Consider the following 24,028-nt stretch of genomic DNA (forward strand, 5'->3'; position numbering starts at 1 on the left):
TTTTTTCTCTCTTAAAGCAAGCAGTTTACAAATTGACAGAACAATCTGTATTTCATCAATTCTCAGATTTCTTCCGTTTTCTCCCCCTTATATTTTATGCATTCGAAAATCAGGATTTGTTTTTCAGTTAGGGCTTGTTTTACTGGCTGAGTGTTTTCCTTCTTAGTGGTACATAAAATCGTGGTGCATCCTCTGATGGCCTCTGAGATTGAGGAAAAGTGCTGTTTATTGTGCGAGTCAAGCCAGGCTCACAGATCACAGGTTTCAGTAAACATACAAGCAGAGAATCCAAAAACATTGGAGAGTTTTGCTCCATGCGGTCCACTAACTCCCCAGTTAGCAAAGAGAGAGGAATAGGTGAGGGGGTTCTTTCAGATGGAAGAACTTCCACGCACTGCCCACACCTCCAGACATTATACAGATAATTCCTATTCAACCATAAAAATATTTGTAATACCTAACAAGATTTTTATTTTGACTCAGGTTTAAAACTCGATTTAAAAATGCATTTTCTTTCAGCCGGTGTCAGTTGGTTTTAGCTCTGACCAGAATTCATTTCTTTCCAGACTCTGTTGGAAGCTAACTAACTATACCCCTGAGGTTTCAGCTACCTATGCGTGTGTGTCTGTTTGTCTGTGTGTGTGTGAGCACGCACGTGTGCCTTCCTTTCTTCCTCCCAGTTAGATGGTGACCCATAGGAGCTAGGACCAAGCCCATGTTCACCTCACCTCCTGAGACCCTCTTCGCTCTGTGTGGCAATTGTTCAAGAAATAGACCTTGGTTGAAGGAAATGTGCCAAAAGTGGTTGTTTATGCAATACTGAATACTTTGAATTTGGCCTCTGGATTTTCATTGTAAGTCTGGGATAGAGAAGAAAATGGTTCCCCCCCCCCCCCATGTTAGCAGAATGTTTTCTGGCTCATGGGGAGTCCCCGTCACGTGGAACAGTTGATTCCTTTCATAGCAATAGATTTTTTTTTTTGTAAATGTTCAAGGGTGGCTCTAAACTGGAGTTAAGATTTATTTCCTCTGTTGGCAATAATTGCACTATTCGTGTGGCCAGGCGCGTGGAGTCCAGGCCTTCAGCCCCTCATGAGCTCATCCAAGTGCTCATCCACGTTTCTTTTGCCTGTGTGTTATTGACTAAGACTGTCATTCTGTGTCACACAGTTAAAACAGGGAGATCTGGTGTGAACGGCTGGTCTGCTAGTGTAATCAAGCCCAGAATTGGACTTCTTCATAGCTCCTACCCAGATAGTTTTTGGACAGGCTGTTTTCCTGGGTCCTGTAGTTATCTGCTTACTCTTCGAGTGGCAAATTTTCTTTTCTACCCATACCTCAGTGCTTTTGCCCGTCTCACATAGTATCCTAAATTTTTCGTGAGTTATTTCTGTATACATTACTTAGGTAACTGGTAAGCCTTCATTAGCTGCGTCTCAATTTGTTTGTTTTGCTTTATGAAAATTAGTCGTAGTTGACAGTGTACTCAGTGTTTACATTGCTCCTTTATCTAGAATAAATGATTTTTCATAAGTGCCTAGTTTGGCTGGTTCCTCCGAAGTACACGGTACCTCCACAGATGGTGGGAAGGAATTCTGTGCTGATTCAGAAAGGAACGTTCTCCCTTTGCAGTATTTCCGCTGATCTCTCTTCACTGTTCCTGTTACTGCTCTTTGATTTGAACTTGGACATCATCTTTTCAATAGTTATTTTAAATTTCATTTAGAGTTGGGGCCTGGGCCACCCCTGACAGTGCGCAGGGCTTTCTCCTGGCTCAGGGGTCACTCCTGGTGGTGCTCTGAGGCCATAAGGGATTCCAGGGATCAAACCCAAGTCAGCTGTGTGCCAGGCTGGCACCGTAACCCATTGCACTGGCTCTCTGGCCCCAGTCATTTTTACATTCTTTTCATTTGGGGGCTGTTCCTGTCTTCGCTTGGAGCTTCTCGGTTCTGGGCTCAGGGATTACTCCTGGCAGTGCTCAGGGGACCATACAGGGTGGGGATCGAACCTGGGTTGGCCACAACCAACGCAAGTGCTTTGCCTGCTGTGCTCTTGCCCTCTCTGGGCTCCTCATTTGTGTCTTTAGATTGTATGTGCTCATGCGTATAGTGACAGAAAAATGTATTGCAAAACAGATCAGATTGAAAAGGTTACCTCCTTCCATTTTCTCTATTCTTACAGGCAGGGGCTAGCAAACCAGAAGACATGCATGTTAAAGTGTTGCATGCAGCCTAAGCTTTCAGGCCATCCCCCCGATGCATGATAGAACTGACTGGTGTTCCCATTAAAAAATCCCAAGCCCCTCCTTGCCCTCTGTGACAGGGAGGGACTGACACGGCCAGGTCCCGCCCTGGTGTCAGCAAGGGTGCGGGAAGGCTGGCCCCCTGGGGGGCATCTGCACACACCCAGCCGCCTTTGTGAGGAGACCAGGGACGCTGCCAAGTGGGCCTTTCTCCTCTGTCCTTTTCACAGTAGTTGCTCTTGGCTGGGTGTTATTCCAGTTTCATGGCAAAAGTGTTCCTTACTTCCCTGTGAAAATACTGGAACTGTTGGAAAAAACGTTGGAAGATTTGTTCTTGGAGCTAGCTAGCTTTCTCATTGGTACACTGCTGATCTTAAGATCTGTATTAGTTTTTATTACATAGAATTTAAAACATGGAGAACCAAAGGGGAAGCATCCAAGAGTCGACGCGTATTCCTGCCTTGTCGGGAAGTGGGTGACAGGGATTGGTTTCTGTCATGTTCTAGTAGGTGCAGAGAGGGCTGTTGTGTTGTGGCAAGGCTGAGATTTTTTTCTCTGGTTTTCTTCCTCCCCCTGACTTTGTTTTGTTTTGCAGGACTACAAAGCCGACGAAGACCCGGCGTTATTCCAGTCAGTCAAGACCAAGAGAGGCCCTCTGGGACCCAACTGGAAGGTACTGTCTGCTGACCCTCCTGACAGGCAGCGCCGGGGCGGCAGAATGCCTGACAGGCCCCGCGTCGGGAAGAGCGGGTGACGTTGAAGTGAAAAATAGAAACAGCACAAAAATAGTTTTATTTGCGATAAGGGCTCACAGCCCGTTGCAGTTGGCCAGCAAGTGTGTGCTGCATTCACAAACAGAACCTCACCGGGCTGTCACTTCCGCATAATGCTATTCGGAGAGCTCTTAACAGAGACAGCTGACTTGGTCTCGGGTATCGAATGGTTCTCTTCGGAGAGTTGAGGCAGTTCAGAAACGCACGTTAAACGAAGGTGTACCGTTTTGAACTTTGTCTTTGTAGAAATGGCACGAGTTTTCACCCAAAATTACATTCTCGGCCTTTTAATAGTTAGTTTTGAGGCATGCCAGACAACGATTTCCATGGCAAGTCACCGTTCCCTAATAACACGTCTTTGCTCTGTTCATGGGAGAAAAGCAACGTGAAGGTAGAAATTCAAATTGCTGTAGAAATACAGTGCCTTTTTAGAGACATTACTGAAAGGAAATGACAAATACGCAGTCTTAAATATGCTGATGGCAAGTTATTACGACTAATTTGACAGGGGCAGGGGAGCATAAAACTTGAACGTGCCCAGAGCAGACTTCCCATCAGCAGGATTTTACTTGGTGACCGATCTGTTTATGCCGAAACCGGTCGCAGGTCATCGAGAAAAGATGTCTAGGTGGTCGTCAGTGCTTGTAGATTGGGAATTACATTAATGGCTCCACAAATAATCCGCCAAATGGTTCTTGGTAGGTGTCCAAATGTTTTGTGACCTCTCGAGCACATCAGTTAACACGAAGGACAGGTCTAGCTCTGTTTCATTTGAAATGATTCATAATGATCTTATTTTCGTAGTTGTCTTCTGGGTAGAGTTCAGTTTAAGAATCTCACAACTTACTGGCCGTGACCAGAGACTTCTGAACTTAACACCCAGCAAGGGGTTGGTGTCATTTTAAAATTAAGGAGCAAAATCTGTGTGTGATCTACCTTTACGGAGCGATAGCACAGCAGTAGGGCATTTTGCCCTGAGCGCAGCCAGCCCGACTGAGCCGGGTTCGATTCCTCAGCCCCTCTCGGAGAGCCTGGCAAGCTACCGAGAGTGTCTCGCCCGCATGGCAAAGCCTGGCAAGCTACCTGTGACATATTCAATATGCCAAACACAGTTACAAGTCTCAAAATGGAGAGGTTACTGGGCCCGCTCGAGCAAATCGATGAACAACGGGACGACAGTTTGTTTAAATCAAAAAGGACACCCCCCTCCCTAACCCCCCTACACGTGTGCCACCCTCCCCCCCCCTTCCCCAATCTTCTTGCTTTGATTGAAGGGTGAGGTTCCCCGAAAGGGCCGTGCTGCGTCCTGTGTTACGGATGATCGTGTTCACTCTCGCGTGGCTCCTGTAGGCACCAGCCAAGTTTAAGACAGGCCACAGAAGTTGACGCTGTGACTTTGTACCTAATTTTCAGCCTTAAGCGAACTAAATATTTTTGTTCGTGACTTTTTAACTAACATTGCTTTATCTTGTATTGTGGAGTTATACAAATCTGAAGTGGTTTGGTGTTTTGAAAGAACATGAGTTCGACGTTTCTTCATGCTGCTGCGTGTGTCTGAGTCTGTCACTGGCTTATTACCTCCCAGTAAGATGCTGACTGATAGTGAGGCTCTTCTCCTCATTTGCCGGGCTGTTACCTTTCACCAAATGATGGTGGAAGCGGCTCCTGTGCAGACTGAGTTAACTACTTCGCTGAATCTCCGCATTCCAGTGAATTACCATGATCTCAGGAATAACGAGGGTAATCATGAATAATTACACCGTCCACTCGCTGCTTCGAGGAAAAATAAAGACTAAGGAGGATAACTGCTTAACAGCGTCCAGAGACCCGGGCGCCGACACGCTCCTGGCAGCCTCTTGTCTGTGGGGCAGGCCCTGTCTGTCAGGGCATGTGCTCCTGGCGGTGCTGGCCAGCCGCGCTGGGGGACGCTAGCTGCACATGGCGGCGTTTCTGCAGCAGAGGGGGGGTCGGAGGACGTGGCGATGAGGGCAGGAGGGAGGAGGAGCCCCCGCGCCCGACTCCTTCCCCGGGGTGGTCTGTGGGCCGCCTCCTGTCCGTGGGCCTCCCGCTCTCGGGGCCTCCCCGTTGGAGTCCACTTTCTCTCTTGACCTTCCACGGCTGCCCCTTGACGGAACATTGCCTTGCCAGGACAAATTCCAGATTAGATTCAAAACAGATACGGGCACGGTGCAGAGTCCTTGTTGACCCACAGTCGTATTTGCCTTCGGTGTTCTGGGGTACTTGCTGCGTCTCTGCACCGCGCACGGTCCCTCTCCACCCCGCAGGGCCTTCCTCCGAGGCGAGTCTGGCTCATGGGGGAGAAGCTTGGCGACAGCTGGGGAGAGCCCGCAGGGTAGCTGGCATGTCTCTCGCCCCCTTCTCCATCCCGTGGCCCCGGACTGTGGGAGACCCGGAGGTGGCGCAGACTGGGCCCTCTGACTCCTGCTTCACCCGTCACCGCCGTTATCGGGCTTCCAGAATCCGTCCTGTTCGCCAGCATTCAGTAATTCCTGTTTGCAGTCAGGAAATCTTGGGCGCTGTGGAAGCTACGTTTTAAAAGTCCATCATGAGGATAACACAGCAGGGAGGGCACTGGACTCCCAGGCAGTTGACCCAGGCTCTATCTCCAGCACCCCAGGAGTGATCCCTGAGCACAGACAGAGCCGGGAGTAAGCCCTGAACACCTTTGGGTGTGGCCCCATGACCCCCCCAAAAAAAACAAAACAAAACCCATAATAGCCAGAGCCAGGGAGATAGTGCAGATAGTCGAGTGTGTGCCTAGCATGTGCAGGGCCCAGGGTTTCTACCCAGGACCACATAACCCTGCCCCGACCCCCCTCCCCAGCACCGCCATGGGGTTCAGCTCAAGTAGCCCCTAAAAATTACCTCAAGTTTTCACCCACTCAGAGTGCTACTGAGTGGGGCCCTGCTTTGGTGGGGTGTTCTTGGTGTTTGTTTTAGCTCCATCATGAGTCTGTCAATACGAGCCCTTACTCTGAGCCTCGGTTTTCCTGTCTCTAAAAGGGGAATGATAATAGTGACTGCCTCTCAGAGTTGTGAGGACTAACTGAAGGGATGAATGTTTCCTCAGCACAGACGTGCAGGGAATCGTACCTCTGCTACCATGATCTTGAGAAAAGGCCATCATTTATTGGGGCTCCTAAGTGCTGCTTTCTACTGTACTTGTGACACCCCGTTTCTTTGACACCCAGGGATTCTCCTAATTCTCTTGTCTGGAAATGGTCGAACATGTCCCCCAGGGCCTTTCTGTACACCCTGGTGGTCGCCTGTGCTTAATCTGCGCCTACATCGGGCCACAGGAATCAGAATTCACAGTGTACAGACCCTTTGCTCAGCAGGGCCCAGGGCCTGCCGGAGAGTGAGTTTTATAGTCTCCATATTATTAAGGATACAGATCTTTTTAAAGATATAAACAGATTTTTTATTTTTATGAAAGTAAACCTAGACAAGTAGACCTTAATTCTGATTTGTTTTTCCTCTGAAAACAAAAACAAAAGTTGCAGATACTAAGGTGGAGACTCGACTTAGTTATTGCATAACCGGATTTCTGCTTGGAGGCAGAATTTTTGCACTTCTCGTGGCCGTGAATGTTGCACTTCTCCGTTGCATGGCTTATACAGGTGTGACATGGGAATGTGCTCTGGTTCATTTGGGGTTTTGAAGCATGTGGTAACATGAGGGACTAAACTCTGCTGGTGGCTTATCATGAATATTTTACCTGGATCTTCCTTTATCTTCTGGGATCTGGTGAGAAATCCTCATTTAACAAACTGAAACACCACTTTTGAAGATCATGGTGTCATTTTCCCCCTCCCCCCCAATATCAAAGCCTCGCTTTAATCCAGATAATTTTTTTAATCCAGCTAATTCATGAAGACTTAAGCGTTTGCGTCTAGCATAGGCACTATAGTTAATTATTAGTTTACTAAAGACTTTATTTGCGGACTTGGCCAGAGATTTGGTCCTGACAGTGCTGGACATGTCTCAGAAACTCAGATCTTGTGTCAGAACATAAAGGTATAAGAGGATCAGGTCAGATGAAGAAATTGATTCAAAAACATATATGTGGGTACACATACAGACACTCAAGTGTCTTATCTAGTCATAAAGGCATTTCCTGTTTAGTATCTGCGTTACTAACTTCAGTCTGAGCAAAGCTTACCAGGACTTGAAGTTCTGACCTTTCAGAATAGTTTGTCATATTATTTCCCAAGTTCAGGCCATCTTTAGACTTGGTTTGGAATTGCCCGGTTTTCTGTTCTGGGAGTCTTCCCAGTCAGTGGAGGGCAGCTGTCTCTGTAGATTTCAGGAGTGCTGATTTGTTTCCTGCTGTGGTCCTGAGATAACTTCATACCTCACATCTGTGAGAAGGAGGTAGAGACCATGACCTGTAAAGATAGTGGTGTTGGGACTAGCGGGAAAGTGTTTAGCGTTCTCAAGAGTCTGAGGAAGGAACACTGGTTAGACCATGGTGCACCTGATGTGGCAGCTATATTTTAAATTCCGTGTAAAAATAAGTAACACTATGTATATTAAGTAGTCATTGCTTGTGGAGGATTTCCCCCCAGACCTGTTCCTTACCTTCCAAAAGCTCTGTGCCCTAAGAGTGATGTCTGATTGAGTCTCGCCTTATCTTGGACACTGAGTCTCAGTTCTAAGGACACAGGCACTGAGGGATAAAGTATCTTCTTTAGGTTCAAAAGTGATGTGGCAGGATAGTGTCATTTCTGTCGCTGTCTGAGACATGCGGTTTTCTTGATGAATTTCATTTGAAGGATGAACTTGTGCTTCAGCTTGTACATAATGTCACTCCTAAAGTAATTGGACGCTGCCTGAAGCACATGTCATAGATCTGATTAGTAAAATGGGTGTGAGCTACAAAAATAATAAGTTTGGAGACACGGAAAAAGTGACTGGTTATCCTCTCACACAGGCGGTAAGCTTTCCTGTCCTTTTTGGGCCTGTTTATATTAAATTGGTTTGACCCAGGATTAGTTTAATCTTTTGACCTTTATCTCACCTTTCCTTATTCCACTGAACATTTCCCATTTGCCCGGCCCGATAGGAATCGCTCGCCTTTGAGCGTCACTGAAGTGCTTTGTCAGGGACATTCTCATGTCACTCGCTGTGTCTCCTGTCAGGGTGGGGGGCTGTGTGTTCCTTTCCTCAGTCCCCCACTTTGTTCCTCTTGTCTCACTGTATTCTAAGGCATACACTCTGCCTGCCTTGCTTGTGGCAGCCCCTCAGACAAAGACCTTCTCACGGCTGCTGAATGTGAGTGAGGTTCACGTTAATGATCTTAAACCCAGTAAAAAGCGATGGTTGGACTTGATCCATATTTTCAGAGACTATAATGGTGCATCATCTTCGTCATATAGACCTGTTGGCTACCAACACCTACACAGAATTGAGGTGTTCACTGGCGAAGTTTCTGTACACACGTTTTCCACGGATCCTGTAATTGTGTGTTGATATTTACTGATGCATGCACTGGCAAAACACCAGCAGTGCATTTATTTTTAACTTTCTTAATGAAATCTGGCTTAGAAACTTACACTACAAATCAGCAGTCGAAAGGGAGCCTTCAGATTGCCTACAACTGGAAAAATCAAAATAATGAGGAGGATGTGAGCCTCATCTAAAGCACCGCGCCCTTGGAGAGAGAGTGCTGGCCCCAGTGAAATGCGGCTTCTACCCAGTCCGTCTTCCTGGCACTGCTTGCTAAACGGGGTGGAGGGGAAGCAGCCTGTTCGTTGGCAGTTCGCACAGGACCAGGAGAGAAGCGCACTTTTAGAAAGCAAGTTTCCAAAAATGCCTTTGTTTTTGGGTTTGGGGTGTTTGGGTTGGGGGTCCCCCCTTCTTTAATTTCTGTGTATTTATGTGTCGCAGATAGAAGAAGCTAGCTCTGTGCGTGGCAAGGACTGACCGCTCCCCGTCCCAGTCAAACACACTGTGTTTTGTTTAGTTATGTTGTGCGGCTTCAGCATACGTTACTCCCCCTTAGGCCCCAGCCACATACCTCAGAGTAACCGAATATGCGTTGTTAAATTAAAAACATGATTTGAGTTTGGGGGTTTCATTTATAGTTAGAAACATGAAATGTAAGGAATTCAGTGAATACACAAACGATCCAGAAATAATTTTGGAAGCATTTCACAACTAGCTAGTGCTTGCTGGATTACAGATCAGACTTAAATTATGTGGAGATGAGTCACAATTTAAGCTTCGTCTCTTAGTCCATGGGTTTCTTTTTGTAGAACATCTGATTCCCCCCCCCCCCTCGGTAACTCACCAGTCTTTCATTTTCAACTGTTGTTTTAAATTTTCACGCTTTACCCTACGTAAAACTTAAAGTTGTGAGTAAGTAGTTGTATTTACTCCCAGATTAGGAAAGAGTTAATCCTGTTTTTCCTGAGGCTTGGATATGTGAGGTTTGGTCTGGACCGGAGTTGGTGCACGTGGGTGCGAATGATCTGATTTCAGATTACGACTTTATTTGCTTTGGCATTATGTTTGTCACTAATGGAGGAAGGGGAAAGAATTGGAAAATGTGGGTATTAAGGCCGAGAGAGGAAGCACCTTCGCTCCCCTCAGCAGTGATCGGATCGTCCCAGGAGCTCTGCAGACGAAGTGGAAATCCTTGGGGTTCTGCGACCGCTCAGGTCTTGGTCTGGATGTGAGGCCCCAAATACCTGTCCCCTTGAGACTTTACGCATTTTAAAAGTTACACGTTTCTGAAAATATTCATGATCATTCTGAAGCATTGATCATAGTTTACATGCATGCCTCAATTTTTTTTTAAAGAAGTTGAAGATAAACGTGGAGGGTACAAAATTTATACATGAAATGTCTTAATTGGAGCTTGGAGTTCAATTTTGCTGAGCTTTGATTTATCAGAAATGTTTAAAAGAGGTAGGTTTTTCGTTTGTGTATAGTTGAAGATGATGTAAAATCTAAGACAAAATAAAAATGACTGAGGACAGAAACTTGGATTCTGTTTTTGACATACCAGGTTTCTTTTCGATTACAAAGTGGTATTGTTTGGAGAGTGAACAGTGTACACAACAGAAAACAAAACTCAGTTGTTACCTCACGGTGTGCTGATATGATCACATAGTAAATACAAAACATTAGCTGCGTTTGATTGAAGTAGCTAATTTTGTGACATGTTAATATCATGCCTAGATTATTGTGCCTCTCCTCATGGACACTGTTCCTTGACAAGATGATTTTTAATAGTTCTGTGCCGTGTAGGCCTTTTCTTACCTTCATACCTCTCTTTGCGTGTTTCTTTCCTGAAGTTGGTTTCCTTAATGTGTTTCAGTTGGATGGAAAACAGAAAGTCCAAAAGGGACTTGAGTATACACTTTTGTGGTGGCTTTTTCTTTGGCGGAGGGAGAGGGGGCATGTCCAGTGATGCATCCCCCAACCTCTGTGCTCCTGGCCCTGCCCTGTATGTGCATTTTAGACCTGAAAGACGGGGAGAACTTCTTCTTTTGTTCTGTCTCTTAGGTTTGGTTTTGTGAAGTGAGGCAGAAATAGTCCTATTTGGGAAGTAAAGGGAGGGAAGGAGAGAGAGAGACGTTCAGGAGTTCAGGAGACTGTAAGGGGGCTTCTCCAGAGCAGAAAAAAGCCCTGTCACTTTTAAAACGAATTTTATAGGTCAGCTGTAAGATTATAAATTGTCAGTATTCCCGTGGTCGATTTAAATAAGCAGCCTGCTGGGATCACCAGAAAGAACGTGAAGAGCAAAGGGGGTGATTGTTGAAAGGATGCGAGCGCCCTGTTTTCGAAAGCCCAAGTTTGGTTTTGTGTGTTTGTATGCAACGTGGCTGGCTCTTTCGTGAGAACGAGGCTTCTTCCTCGTCTGTGTGTACCAAGGTGGGGGATTCTGGCAGCCAGAGCTCTTCTGGAAATCAGCCAGGGCTTCCGTGGGGCACCAGGCGTCCAGTGATGGGGCGTTTCAGAGTGTGGCCATCAGCAGTGCGTAATTAGTAGGGCTGACAGAGTCTCTCTGGGAGGTATCTTTGGGCAGTCTGTCTGGGAGGGTCTCAGGGAGACATTCAGCCTGAGTGGATGGTTAGGGGGATATTTTGTGAAGCCTGGGCATGCTCCAGAAGTTAAATGCAAAGCTCCAGCAAGTTTTTCAAGACAAACCATTGGTTGTGAGTGCGTGACTTAACACCAGCAGCCTGGAGGTGAGGTTTACTCTCCTCTGACTTCAGTGTCACATCCGTGGCTTAAGAGAGACCCGAGCGAGCGTAGGATCCGGTCTACCTACGACGAGAATCTGTGTCATGGAATCTGCAGCCCAAAGCCTCGTGGTCCCAGAGTAGCCCCTGTGGCTTGGTAAAAGAAAAGGGTCTCCCCCCCCCCCCCCCCCACGCTCTTCAGGTTACCTGCGTCTGTGGATTTCGGTGACACCTCCCTGCCTCTTCTGTGTCCTCAGACAGCACCTAGCGTGGATTGGGTGTGAATGGCACCCGCACTACATGGGCTGAATTAAACTTGACTATAAACGCTAACACGTCCATGCCACCTTCTCAGATTGGTAACTGGAGGGACAAATGCGGTCATGTCCAGAGCTTGCTCCTGGCTCTGCTCAGGAATCACTCTCGGTGTTGTTCGAAGCACCGTATGTGGTGCTGGGATCAAACTGGGCTTGTCCACAAGGAAGGCGAGCCCCTTAACCCCTGTCCTGTCTCTCATGATCTGGTGCTATGGGTGACATAGAACTCGTCTACAAAACGGGAAAGCTTGCTCCTGTGTCTTCTCGTTTAAATACCTGTGATGTTGATCTCACTGAGTTACCCTGTGTATTCAGTGAGGTCATTGAATCAGAAGGTGAAACATTCGCAAAGGTTTCCTCAGGAAAGTTAATCATGCAGGACAGTCCAGAACTTGGAGTCAATATTAACAGTGCCAGGGTAGAATTTATTTATTGATTGTATCCAGAGAGTCCACATGAGGCTGGAGTGTCATTGAGAGTTGTGAGGAGTGTGGTCCCATGCTGTGACGTGTAGACGGAGCGTCACTGGGAGGTACTGGAGTAAGACCTGGAGAGTCATGCGACCTGGAGAGTCATGCGACCTGGAGAGTCATGCATGGAGGATGTCTGCACGTGGGCAGAACAGGGAGAATAGTTGTGCCAGCACGGCAAATGAGCAGGTGGGACAGCAGTGTCCTGTGGGGCCGATGCCAGCATCATCTTGAGTGCTGGGGACACAGGGGCCATGCCGGCGAGGGTGCTTCAGCTCTGACGCCACCCTGCAGTTCTTTGTAAAGCGGGTGGCAGTAGTCGCACATAACCGTCTCCTCTTGTTCTTTTTTTTTTCCCCTTTAACTTTCCTTTTGCAATACAGGCGGTCAGAATGACGGTCAGTCAGCGGGAGGGAGATCCCCCCAAACCCACCTCTCGTTCCCGGAGCTTCAGGTCCTCACACGTGGACTGGATTTCTCGTTGGTCGGAGGCCCACCTTGGGGCTCGGGGCTCCCAGGACGGGCCTTTTCCCAGCCCTGCCAGAGTCTGCTTCTGGGCTCCACGTCACTGTGGGAAGACCCTGCTTTCTGTGCCCGAGGGGGTCTCTGCAGGCAATCCCCCAGGTGCAGGGAGCCCATCCTAGGCCCTCCTGGCCTGGGCCCACTCCACTACGCCTCCAACCCTGCCCGCCGCAGGGCGTGGGAACCACTCCATTAGGGGATCTGGTGAAAACACTCCTACCCCAAACCAGCATGCTGCTAGGTTGAATTTACTAAGGAGAAGCCTGCATTAAGTCTTCTAGAAATCATTGGTAATAGCATGGCTTACAGCCCTTCCCACTCACTTACTCCGACAAAACATTTCTAAACCAGGGCCTAAACGGAAAAGTGAACCGTGCCCCCCTCCAATTCATCAGCTGTTAGCGGTTTGCTGGTCCCCCCCCTTCCAATTCCTCCTTCCCTCCCCTCTCTCCATGTAAAGACTTTAAATGTGTGTGGTTGGATCTTAAAATGTGGATTCCTCCCCCCCCCCCCCCCCAATTTCTCTTTTAAACAAAATTCTCTATCGTAAACAGCCTTAACTCCCCAACTCTGCAAAGTGTGATCATTCGTAGAAATCCCATGTCTAGATTTGCACTCGGATGCAAGAGCCTGGTAGATCGTCTGTGGGGGGGTGCCCGGAAGCGCGAAAGCCCTCGGGAAGGCTTTCTTTAGTGGCATTGCCGCTCCCGCGGCCAGGGCTTTGACGGCATAGAAGATGACAAACCTTGTGCCTGGGTTTTTATTGTGCCTCCCCGCGTCCACGGTGGGAACACGATAATGCCGTTAGGAGAGCTCTCGCACATTAGAGACTCGCTGTTGATAGGATGTGGATAGAATTTGGTATTTAATGGGAAATCTGAATAGTGTAATTCGAGGCCGAGCAGTGCACCTATTAAACTGGAGAGCCGGGGAAGTAACGACATCTGTGGAAAGAGAGTTTGTGGCAAGGGAACGCCGCTGCTTTCGCTGAGATGATTTTGAATTTCCAAATACCTGAATTAAACACATGTGAGACCGTAATTTTCTTCATGTATGTCTGTGATGTCGTTACACAGCAGTCAATTTTAATCAAAGCATAAACATTGAAGTCACGATGTCTCCCTTTCGCTGTCCCTCATCCAGAAGGAACTCGCGAGCAGCCCCGACTGCCCTCAGATGTGCGCCTACAAGCTGGTGACCATCAAGTTCAAGTGGTGGGGCCTGCAGAGCAAGGTGGAGAACTTCATCCAGAAGGTAGGAGATCTGTGCAGGAGTCAGGCCCAGACTCGGTGGGGCAGTAGCAGTGGATGGGGGACTTCCTGATAGGTAGCGCTCTGTTCCCCTCTGTTTTCCCCCCAAATACAGTAGACACTAGGATCTCTTTTATTTATTTATTTATTTATTTATTTATTCTTTGCCCATACCCTGGGATGCTCAGGGGACCGCCCCTGGTACTGGGGAGCTAATCCAAGTCGAATAGCTCTCTGGCCCTTTAAGGCCTTTTCTTTGGGAAGGACTTTTTTGTTTGAGGTGCTTCCCCCCTTTGGGCCACTCCTGGCTCTGCATTCAGGAATCACTCCTGGCTGTGCTCAGGGGACCGTATGGGATGCCGGGGATCGAACTTGAGTCAACGGTGTGTAAGGCAAGCGCTCTCTCCGCTATCCTGTCTCTCCAGCCCTCAGTATATTTTTCTGATGTCCAGCCCAGGGCTCTGTCTACAGACAGCCAAAATATACTCACAGGGGCTCCTCTGGTCCAGCTCGGCCCCGACACACACTCGCCCATAGCCTTCCTCTTTCTCGTGTGATGTTTTCTTTAACCAAGGGGGACATACTCTGAGGGCCCAACTCTGTCTCTTCTTGACTGTCTTGATTACGGTGAAAGCGGCCTGGGTAACATGACCCAGAAATAGGGAGACTTTCAGTTGTGTGAATACATACGGTTGTCAGTAAATACACATGAAGGATACGGACAGTTTCAGCATTTGTTTCCTCTGCTGGGAACTTCTATTTCAGTATTGTTAAAAAGAAGCCCCTCTTCCGTCTCCAGACCTGTAACTCGTGCTGAGTTTTGCCCGAACTTTTTCTACTTTTAGGCTGTGGCTGCTGTTAACATTTTATTTTAAAAGACTCTTAAAGGCCTGGAAACTTTGATGCTTCTCGGGCCTGCTTACAGTTGGCCCACGGTAGGCACGCTGCAAGTTTTGGCTCCTTTCCTTCCTGTTGGATCATAATAATACATTACCAATCCAGCTCTGATAAATAGAAGTTACACGTGTAACTGATGAAGTCCCTTCTGTTCGTGGAAAAAATTTCAGTGTTGAGGTTTGTCCAAACATACTAAAGTACTCACTGTTCAGTGCACTTTCTTCTTTTTGTGGGAAAGTTTAGTCACACTTGAAAAATTTGGCAATTAAAACCGCTAATTATATGTGAGGAGTGTGTATATACATCATGTTTTTATATGTGTGTGTTTACTCTAATAACATTAGAGTAGAAAAATTAACGGGGACTGTGCATTGGTTCTTAATTTAATAAAGTGTTTTATCCAAGAACCAGGATTTCCCCCTTTTCAGACTGTTATTGTATTCCACCTCGCAGCATTCCTGTGAGTTCCAGAGGTGTTACGAATGACACTGTATTTTTTTTTTTTAAAAGAATCGAGTTGGCCTTTGGACATTGACATTTAGAAGAAAGGTAAAATAAATCAGATTTAGCGTTTACATGCACGTTGGGTCAGAACTTGCAAACATTTTCAGTTCCCACTAAACTAGGCCGCTCAGGCATGGAGACTGTCACCTGTCACGGGCCACTTCCTTCTCACTTGGTTGCCTCGGTGGATCCCCCAGTAACCTAGAGTAACCTTTGCCGATGAGATACATATAGATTTCATGGATCAATTTGGACATACCAGGTTTTCTTCTTTTTTTCTTTTTGGCTCTCCCCCACCCATCTAACACTAATTTTTTTTTTCTTTCAAAAGCAAGAGAAAAGAATATTTACAAACTTTCATCGCCAGCTCTTTTGTTGGATTGACAAGTGGATTGACCTGACAATGGAAGACATTCGAAGAATGGAAGATGAGACACAGAAAGAGCTAGAAACAGTAAGACGTTTCATTCGCTGGGAAGTCTCTCTCATTCCCCTTTTCCAGACCTGTGCATGCGCTTAGTTACGTGTAGACTTAGAGTTAAGAAGTGTGTTGATTAAGAGCCTTTGTAATCCTCATAGTGGTTTCCCAGCCCTTCATGGGTTTCGGGTTCTTTATTGTTGAACCTCTTCTGTGAGAGGCTTTGCCACCTTTAAAGTATCCCATCGTCCTCTGTTTTTATGTGTGTTCGTTCTGTGTTGTGGTACCTGGTTTGTGATCCTTTTAAACACTTGTGTTCTGAGCCAGACTTGCCTCCCATCTCGCTTGGTTGACAGAGCAACTTCCTGAAGTTGCCCCAGAAAGTCCCAGTTGGTCCCCCTGTAGAGAAGGTGGAGCAGGCCTTTCCTGTCACTCACTCCAGCCATGCCGCCTCCCTCTTCCTGCATCCAGCAGAAACCCTGAGGGCCGGAGAGTAAGGAGAGTAAACGCCCGCCGCCGGGGAGCACCCCTTTTCTTTCAAGGGCAGATTCTTCCCCCCACTTGCTCTTGCCTATATCTGGTTCTGCTTTTGCTCTGGGCTCGGCTTTTCAGATGAAAGTAAGGCCCCACGGGGGAAATGAACCCCAGGCATGTCCAGAGCCAGTGACTGGTTTCCATGCAGTCATCGCGAGTTCTGCCAGCAGTCCCGGCCTTGGAACCCGCGCTGGCCAGGGTGCTTCAGTAACACCCGTGTGTGCGCAGGAACTCCGTTTAATCACAGGAGAATGGCCGCAGAGCAGGTCCTCTGGCACAGAGGGAAATCTATTTGTCTGGCACACAGCATTGCAAAGAATCTGTGTTTAAAATTGCTTACATTTGGTGATTACAGCGGATCTGCTTCCAATTAGCTTTATACAAACCTTCTGAGAGGACCAGGACATATTTTCTTTATAAGGCAATAAAATGTTTTAACCTTATCTTATACATAAAGTAAACTGAAAGCAGTCTCCAGCTCATGAATGGATTTTGTTCCAAAGTTTTTTTTAAGTTGCGTTTTGGAAATTTGGTACACGTTTTCCCAAAGAGACAACATTAAAAAAATCGAGGCTTGGTTTCCAGGCCAACCAATGGGAGCCTCTGGGACTTCATTTTCTCATCTACAGTGGGGCTGGAATTTTAGCTCTCGGAAAGGGGGCAGAAAACGGCCTCAACCCTGACTTTCAGGCGGACCCGAGGCACAACTCGCACGGGCCAGGGTGAGACTCTTGGTGCTTCCTGCCGTCTTCCCTCAACCCTCTCCCCCCGCCCTCCTCCCTCCTCACGGGTCAGCTGCCCTTCCCGAAGAACAGCGGAGGCCCGCACAGTTCCTTCCTCTCCGCTGTGCAGCCCAGCTCCACTCACTCCTCTCGGCTGCTCTGGACACCTGGCCCGGGTCCCTGGCCCCTCTGTGCGGCTGTATCAGCTGGCCAGTCGGATCCAGCGGGATTGATCGGGAGCACTGACGGGATCCGCCCAGGTCCCGCCCTGGTGCTCCAGACTCTGGCACGAAGACACCCTCTGTCAGAGGATGTGAGCTGAACTTTGAGGTCACTGTGGAAGAAAAGGAGGCGAGGGAGCCCTCCCCGAGAGACCAGGTCCCTCAGAACGAGTTCCCTGGGAGGGCGCTCCCCTCCCTCTGTAGTCCTCCCACTTGGGACGAGAGTCCCTCCCGCCGCCGCCACTGGCCGGGGCCTCCGGGCGGTGCTTCTGCTTGGAAGCACTTGGGAAGGTCTGAGGGACACGCCCGGACTACCAGATGGAGCCAGGTCCCATCCCTGGCTGTGCCAGAAACCAAACACCAAAACCATGGACCGCCCTTACGGAGTGGGTCTGGACAGGCACCATCACTGGTTGGGGGGGGACCCTAGCCAGCCTTTTCCCCCTTCTGTTAACTATATCGAAACTGTTGTTAGGCTTTTCAGCATGTGGATGTAAAATCCCTGTTGTTTGGTTGGGGGCTGGACGGGGACCTTCCTGCTGCTTTGCGGGGCCTTTGGACCTGGGCAGTGCCCTGCCTGCAGGCCCGGCCCCGCGCAGCCTCCGCTCCTGGAGAGCAGGGCGCATGCTCCGGTGCCGCAGCAGGAGGAACTAACCCCTGCCCCCTGGCCCTGTTTCCCGACACCAGTGGTAGAATCGCATACGTTGCAGTTCTCTTTAATCTGCAAAGATGTTTCCTTTGCAGAATGGGCCTTGGCTTGGGAAGTTGGCTGTGAGAGAAAGGCCCGGGCCTAGAGTCCTGCGGGGGAACGCTGGGCTCGGCACGGCCACTGAAGGAGTCACGGTCACTGTCACTGTCCTCCCGTTGTTCATCGATTTGCTCGAGCGGGCCCAGTAACGTCTCCATTGTGAGACTTCTCGTTACGTGTCTGGCATCTCGAATACGCCAAGGGGAGCTTGCCAGGCTCTGCCGTGCGGGCAAGAATCTCTCGGTAGCTTGCTGGGAGCTCCGAGAGGGGCGGAGGAATTGAACCCGGCTCGGCCAGGCTGGCTGCGCGCAGGGCAAACGCCCTGCCGCTGTGCCATCGCTCAGCCCCACTGAAGGAGTACCCTGGCCAAACAGCACACCTGGCTCTGGTGGGGGCGGGCAGAGATGAGTTTGGAGTTGTGAGATGTGTCTACTGCAGTTGTTCCTTCTCCATCTGTTCTTTCCTTTCCTTTCCTTCCACTGCCTCTAGGTGAGTGCCAGGAGTCCCTGTCCTCAGCCTCTGTCCTTGACCTTGTTTCTGTGCCGACTTCTTCCTTATGCCCTCCCCCCCCCCCCCCACGCCTCTGTTCAGTGACTTTCCTGTAGAGAGCCCCCCTGAGGGCCCCTGGTCCTGGAGGCAGCAGAGGGGCCACCCTCTGCCTTCTGGGTCTGGTCTAAGGACACGGAAAACACGAGCCAGACTGGGGGCCTTTGCTCACCTTGCGTTGGCCAGTAGTCTGGGTTTGCCCTCGGCTCTCGCCGGTAATCGCAGGCTCTTGTTTCCTGAATGGAGAGGTGTAGGCTTTGCGTGGCCTAGGAGAGCGTCTGCGGGACCCTTTTCCCCACCCTGTGATTACTAGCAGGGCCACAGAACCTCTCTCTCCGCGGGGATGTGGTCGTAGGCAGCTGCCCTGTCCCAGTCTCCTCTAGGGCCTCTCTCTCTCCTCTGCTTGCTAACCCAATTGAGAGTCTGATTTCAGCCCCTCATGATTTTATTTTACGTTTAGATGCGTAAGAAGGGTTCCGTCCGAGGCACGTCGGCTGCTGATGTCTAGATGAGTCCCCTGTAGGGTCAGAGACAATATCAAACTGTGTAAGTGAAGAACTGGGTAAAAAGAATGTTTCAAAACCAAATGCCTTTGTTTCAACACCAGCACCTTGTAGCAAGTCCACTGGCCAAAGAGAATAAGTGTTAAGTGGGTTCAGTTTGGCAGCCAGCACTCCCTGGAGTTGTCGCCTTCTGAGAGTTCTGTGTGGAGCAGGTTGAGTTGCCGAGTCCCCGCGCCGGTGGTGAGGGTTTTGCTCTCGCAGCCCTGCTGCCAAGCCCACCCACTCATCAGGAAGCATTGTCTGAGAAGCCCACGGGTTTGTTTTTTCCCCCCATCAAGTGCCGGTTAATTGACCTATTTCTCAGTAGGACCGTTTGTGGTTTGGTAACGAAATAGGTGAAACCTCTTAAAATCAAAGATCTTTTTTTCCCGCCCCATACGGGCCAACCTCAGTAATTTGTTTCAGTGGAGATTTTTTCCACAAGAACTGAAAAGTCCTCCTTTGATGTTTAATGTTCAATTATCGTTACCGTTAGCTTTACTATGTATAAACAGACTTGGGTTCACTGACGAATATGAAACATTTGTGCGATGTTATTTCTTGAGCGCATTTTAATGCCCAGATAAGACATTTTTTCCCGAGAAGAGCAAAAGCCTCAGTCTACCCCACATAGTGAAGTTGGCCAAAACTTGACAGAACGCTGTTGTTGATGTCGAATCGTTGTCCAGACCGAACTGCAGTGTTCGTCAGGAAGGGAACCAGATGGGTGCTCTTGTGGTCCCTGGGCTCCCTGGACGCTAACCGCTGACCAGGGCAGGCGTGAGCTTCCAGAGGCGGGCAGACCTGCAGTCTCCACAAGCCCCTTCTTTAAATTCCATGTCCACTTAAGGATGCGTTACTGTGGCTTTTGTTAAGTTCTTCTTTGTCTCTTTGGTTTATTTTTGCTGCTGGTTCGTTTTCCCGCTGATGAAACAAGTAACTGAGCCGTTAGTGAGCCCCAAATCTAACTCTTCAGAGAGTCCAGATTTTTGAAATGCAACTGTCGGGGCACGTTGTCTGCCGGGGGTCCTGCTCCCCCGTGGAGGAGTCCCTCGTGGCGTGGGGGCGAGCGTGTGTCGCGGGCTGCTGCGTGGCGTGTATCTGTCTCGGCGCGTGGACTCACAGCCGGTCTCCCGCTCTCCCTTGCAGTTACGCAACCAAGGTCAAGTGAGGGGAACCAGTGCAGCCGGTGACGAGTGAAGACGCCTCTGACCAGTCTCTTGCAGTGTTGATGCTTCGCAGCGTGTGCGTGTGACTCCCTGTCACCCGCACAGGCTCCCAACCACGTGTGTATATATGTTCCTGTGTGTGCGCACGTCTGTAGCTGTATATAAAACGCATGTAGAGCTACAGGTCAGAATACACACACTTGTGTATATATGTACATACAGACCTACTGAAGGGACTAGTACGATTTCTCCAAAGTACTGTACCTGTCTTCAGCAAGAATGCAAATGAGAATATTTTCAATATATACCTGGAGCAAATTTTAATAATTATCAGAGTAATACCATTAATGGGCAAATTGACTGCGATGTAATACTAGCTGGTATGTTTCATAAATGTCAAGTGCGGACCAATATATATATATATATAATATACATATATATATAGACTTTTATTACTTTTTTGTTCTTTTAAATCGGTCTCTTGTAAATTTTTATTTAGTTCACATGCATCAGACTCCCACAGAAAAATGTATTCAGAATATTTCGGTATTCCAGTGAACCTGGAATGTAAACTCTGAATGTATTTATAACGATTTCTTTCTGGATGGCCATTATTTTAAAGCCAAATTGGAAAAAATGTCTTACTAGTAAGAAGTAAAGTTGTAGGCCAGTTTTTACTTGTTTGCCCTGAGAGGGGAAAATCCTTTTAAAAAAGAAGTTCTGGTTTTTATTGGATTTTTGTATCTTGAACTTCAAGTATTTTTCTACATCCAGCCTAGCAAAAGTGGAGATGACGGTTTGTGATTTATAATGAACACTAAACAATTCCCAGGCTCCCGTTAGGCCCCCTGGGAAACGGCCGGAGACGCGGAGAGCGTGGTAGGTAGGCTGTCCAGAAGGATTAGAGGTGGGTCCCGAACTCCCACCACGCCCCGTTCTGAAGTGACTTTCCTGACCCTGCAGCTTGGAAACTATGCAAAAGGCTGGAGGATTCCCAGCTTACCGGACAGCCTAGAGACAGGCTGAGGCTTTGCTCTCTCCGGGGTCAGCAGCACATGGAGGGGGGCATGCCGGCAGGAGACCGGGGGGACGGCAGAGGCAGCGGGAGGCGTCCGCACGGGGACCGGCCCTGCTGGAGTGTTCTCTAGTGGGGTGCTTCGGAGCCCGTCCTGAGCACGCGTCAGGAAAACGCTGCCTGGAAGCTGCCGCTGTGTCCCTCCCATCCCACTCCAAGGGTGGGATTTTTTTTTTCTTCATTTTTAAGAACCAACAGCTAAGATTAGGGTGGGAGCCAGAGCCATAGGACAGCAGGGAGGGCGCTTACCTTGCCCATAGCAAACCCAGGTTCTATCCCGGCATCCCAGCGGGTCCCTCCGCACACCGCCAGGAGCGATTCCTGAGTGCAGAGACAGGAGTAAGTCCTGAGCATCACTGAGTGTGACCCCTCCGGAAACAAAAAAAGAGACCAAAAGACTTCTTTTAAAAAAAAAAAAAATCAGATTTCTCGATCCAAGTCCGCTATTCCCCTCGGTCATCCCTGGAAGCTTGAACAGAATCTTGTTGCTGCCTTCCGGTCACAAAGTGTCTCGTGAGCCCGGTCCCTCCCCGAGCCCACCGGCCCCCTAGTCACATCTCACTCGGAACCTGACAGCTGACAGTCCTTGCCCTCGCTCCCCCCCACCCCCCGTCTCCCTACGCATCCTGTGTCCCCCTCGGAAGCCACCGCAGGTGGGCGTCACTGCCGCAGCACAGTGCCCCCCATCCCCTCGCCAAAGCAGACCGGACCCACCCGCCCCTGTGCCGACGCCCACTGTGTCCTCAGGATCAAGACTGCTGTTTACTCTCTGGGCGCCGTGGTGAGATGGGTTTTGTCAGAGCGTGGTCACTGTCCGCGGAGTGTCCGAGGCGCGGAAGGTGCCGGCTGGCTCTGCGGAGCAGGGGCCCACCCTCCCTCTCCTCGGAGCGAGCCGAGCTCTCCTGGCCTCTGCGTGTGGCAGCGTCGTGAGCCCGGCGCGTGGATCTTAATGTCTTTCTAACAACTGTGGAGATTTGAGGGAATGTGTGGTGAATGTAAAATATCTAGTTTACTCGGCAGTCTCTTGTGTAAATTACAGTAAAACAAAGTAAATGAAATTTAAACAAAAAATAAATTTGATCACAAAATGCCACTTGCGTGCTTGAGTGGTTGTTTCCCCGACGCCACGCCGGCTTCCGAGCGCCACAGACCCCGTCTGCCGTTTGTTCAACGCTTTTCTCGTTTGCAGGCCTGCCACGCCGGGGAAAATCAAGAAAAATGGCCTTTTATTATTTCTTTTTATTGCAAACTCCCGTTCTTGAAATGCGCGCGTTGCCACATTAAGTTGTTAATTTGCTTTCTTAACTAATTTTCAGTCTCTACAAGCGAGGCAGGAAGCTGACGAAGGAACATCGCTTTTGTTCTGTTCGTTTGTGTTCTTTCTCACAGGGAAATTAAGGAACGCCCTGAGAATCCTGAGGATGGGGTTGTTGCCGCCCTGTTCTGATCGCTCCAGGACTAGTTGTCTGCATCCGGGCTCTTGTCTTACCTCCTACCTCCGTTGTAGGACTTTTTTTTTTTTTTGCCCCCCCCCCCCCCTCGATTTTTGGGTCACACCTGGCGATGTACAGGGGTTTCCTCCTGGCTCTGCACTCAGGAATTACTCCTGGCGTTGCTCGGGGGACCAGGTAGAATGCTGGGAATCGAACCTGGGTTGGCCGCGTGCAAGGCAAATGCCTTGCCTGCTGTGCTATGCCTCCAGCCCCTGTTGTAGGGCTTTTTGTCTTTTCTGGTCTATATTTGGGAATATGTGAGAAGTGGTGTGGCTTTAACTTACATTCTTGGTGCCCGTCTTCCATTTCCTGCCGTCATCTTCATAGCATCGATTGGTACACAGTAGCACCCTCCCTGGCATCTTCCTCGTGGTCTCCATCACCCAGCGCCCAGGGCTGAGACTCCCAAGGCACCGCAGGGAGGGAAAGCACGCGGCCATCCTCGGGGGCGATAAATGACCGTGCAGAGTGATGCAGGGCTGGCCGCAGCCCACGTTACACGGGTCACAGTGAAGAGTCCGCCCCAGGCAGCTACATAACAGGAGCTCAGGGTGATGCCGCCTCCCCTAACCCTTGTCGAGTGCCAGCCTGCGCCCACGCCGACTCTGTGTACGAGCTCTTCTGTACGATTTTCCTTCTGCTTCTATTCCTTTGCCACCACGGCCCCCGGGAAGGTCTTACCCTGTGCTGTGGCCCAATGCCTGACGTCCCAAGCCTCTCTCCCCGCCCTGGGCCTTCCCAAGCGCTGCATCCTCTCTGCCCCTCCTGTCTCCTCCCTCGGCAGCTGAGTGGAGAAGGGGGTTGGAAAGGCGAGCTCGGGCTTGAGCGCCCGCACCGGAATGTCAGGGCTGCCAAGACGCTCAGCTCTGACACGGGCACCCCGCGTGTCGGGGTGTCAGGAGATGGCGAGCCGTCTCTCCCCACCACCCTCACTGGCTCGCTCGGGGAGACTTTGGGACTTGGCAGAACTGGGAGATTGAGGAAGTGCTGGGGGACGGGTTAGAGGGGCTCCCACCAAGCTGCGTGCTTCCTAGGACCCCCGCTGGTGGTGCTCAGGGAGATGTTTTCTGCAGAAGAATTAAGAAACAGCAGCGCCCTTCGGAACCAGTCCTTCCAGCCGGCCGGTTTGCACAGACCCTGCCATGCCACCTTGCAGCCCTTCCAGAGTCCTGCTGCGCATTTCAAGTCACACTTCAAGTTTGGGGCCCCCGACACCCAACTGTCCACCCCTTTCTTCCTCCTGGAAGCTCCATGTTCCCGGGCATTATTGTCTAAAAGGGATTGACGACCCAGTGTTGTTTCCCTGCCAGAGTCGGGGTGTCCGAGGCACCTCTCCTTTGGGACTCTGCTTTCCTGCCCCGTCAGTTGAAAT

At 49.5% G+C, this 24,028-nt stretch overlaps 1 protein-coding gene across 2 annotated transcripts in view; it reads left to right on the plus strand.

The window, feature by feature from the left end:
• Nucleotides 1-22,256, plus strand: part of PITPNB (phosphatidylinositol transfer protein beta) — a 60,870-nt gene extending 38,614 nt beyond the window's left edge. The window contains exons 7-11 of one of the 2 annotated variants that reach the window (XM_056116458.1): nt 2,838-2,915; nt 13,681-13,791; nt 15,520-15,642; nt 18,838-18,923; nt 20,069-22,256. In XM_056116458.1, coding sequence (XP_055972433.1) covers nt 2,838-2,915; nt 13,681-13,791; nt 15,520-15,642; nt 18,838-18,885 — 360 coding nt within the window. In that variant the 3' untranslated portion in view covers nt 18,886-18,923; nt 20,069-22,256. The remainder of the gene's footprint in view (nt 1-2,837; nt 2,916-13,680; nt 13,792-15,519; nt 15,643-18,837; nt 18,924-20,068) is intronic. The other variant, XM_056116457.1, reaches the window with a different exon arrangement.
• The last annotated feature ends 1,772 nt before the right edge of the window (nt 22,257-24,028 follow it).

The sequence above is a fragment of the Sorex fumeus genome, unplaced genomic scaffold (genome assembly GCF_029834395.1).
Source record: "Sorex fumeus unplaced genomic scaffold, SorFum_2.1 ptg000032l, whole genome shotgun sequence".
In the NCBI taxonomy this organism is placed as follows: Eukaryota; Metazoa; Chordata; class Mammalia; order Eulipotyphla; family Soricidae; genus Sorex; species Sorex fumeus.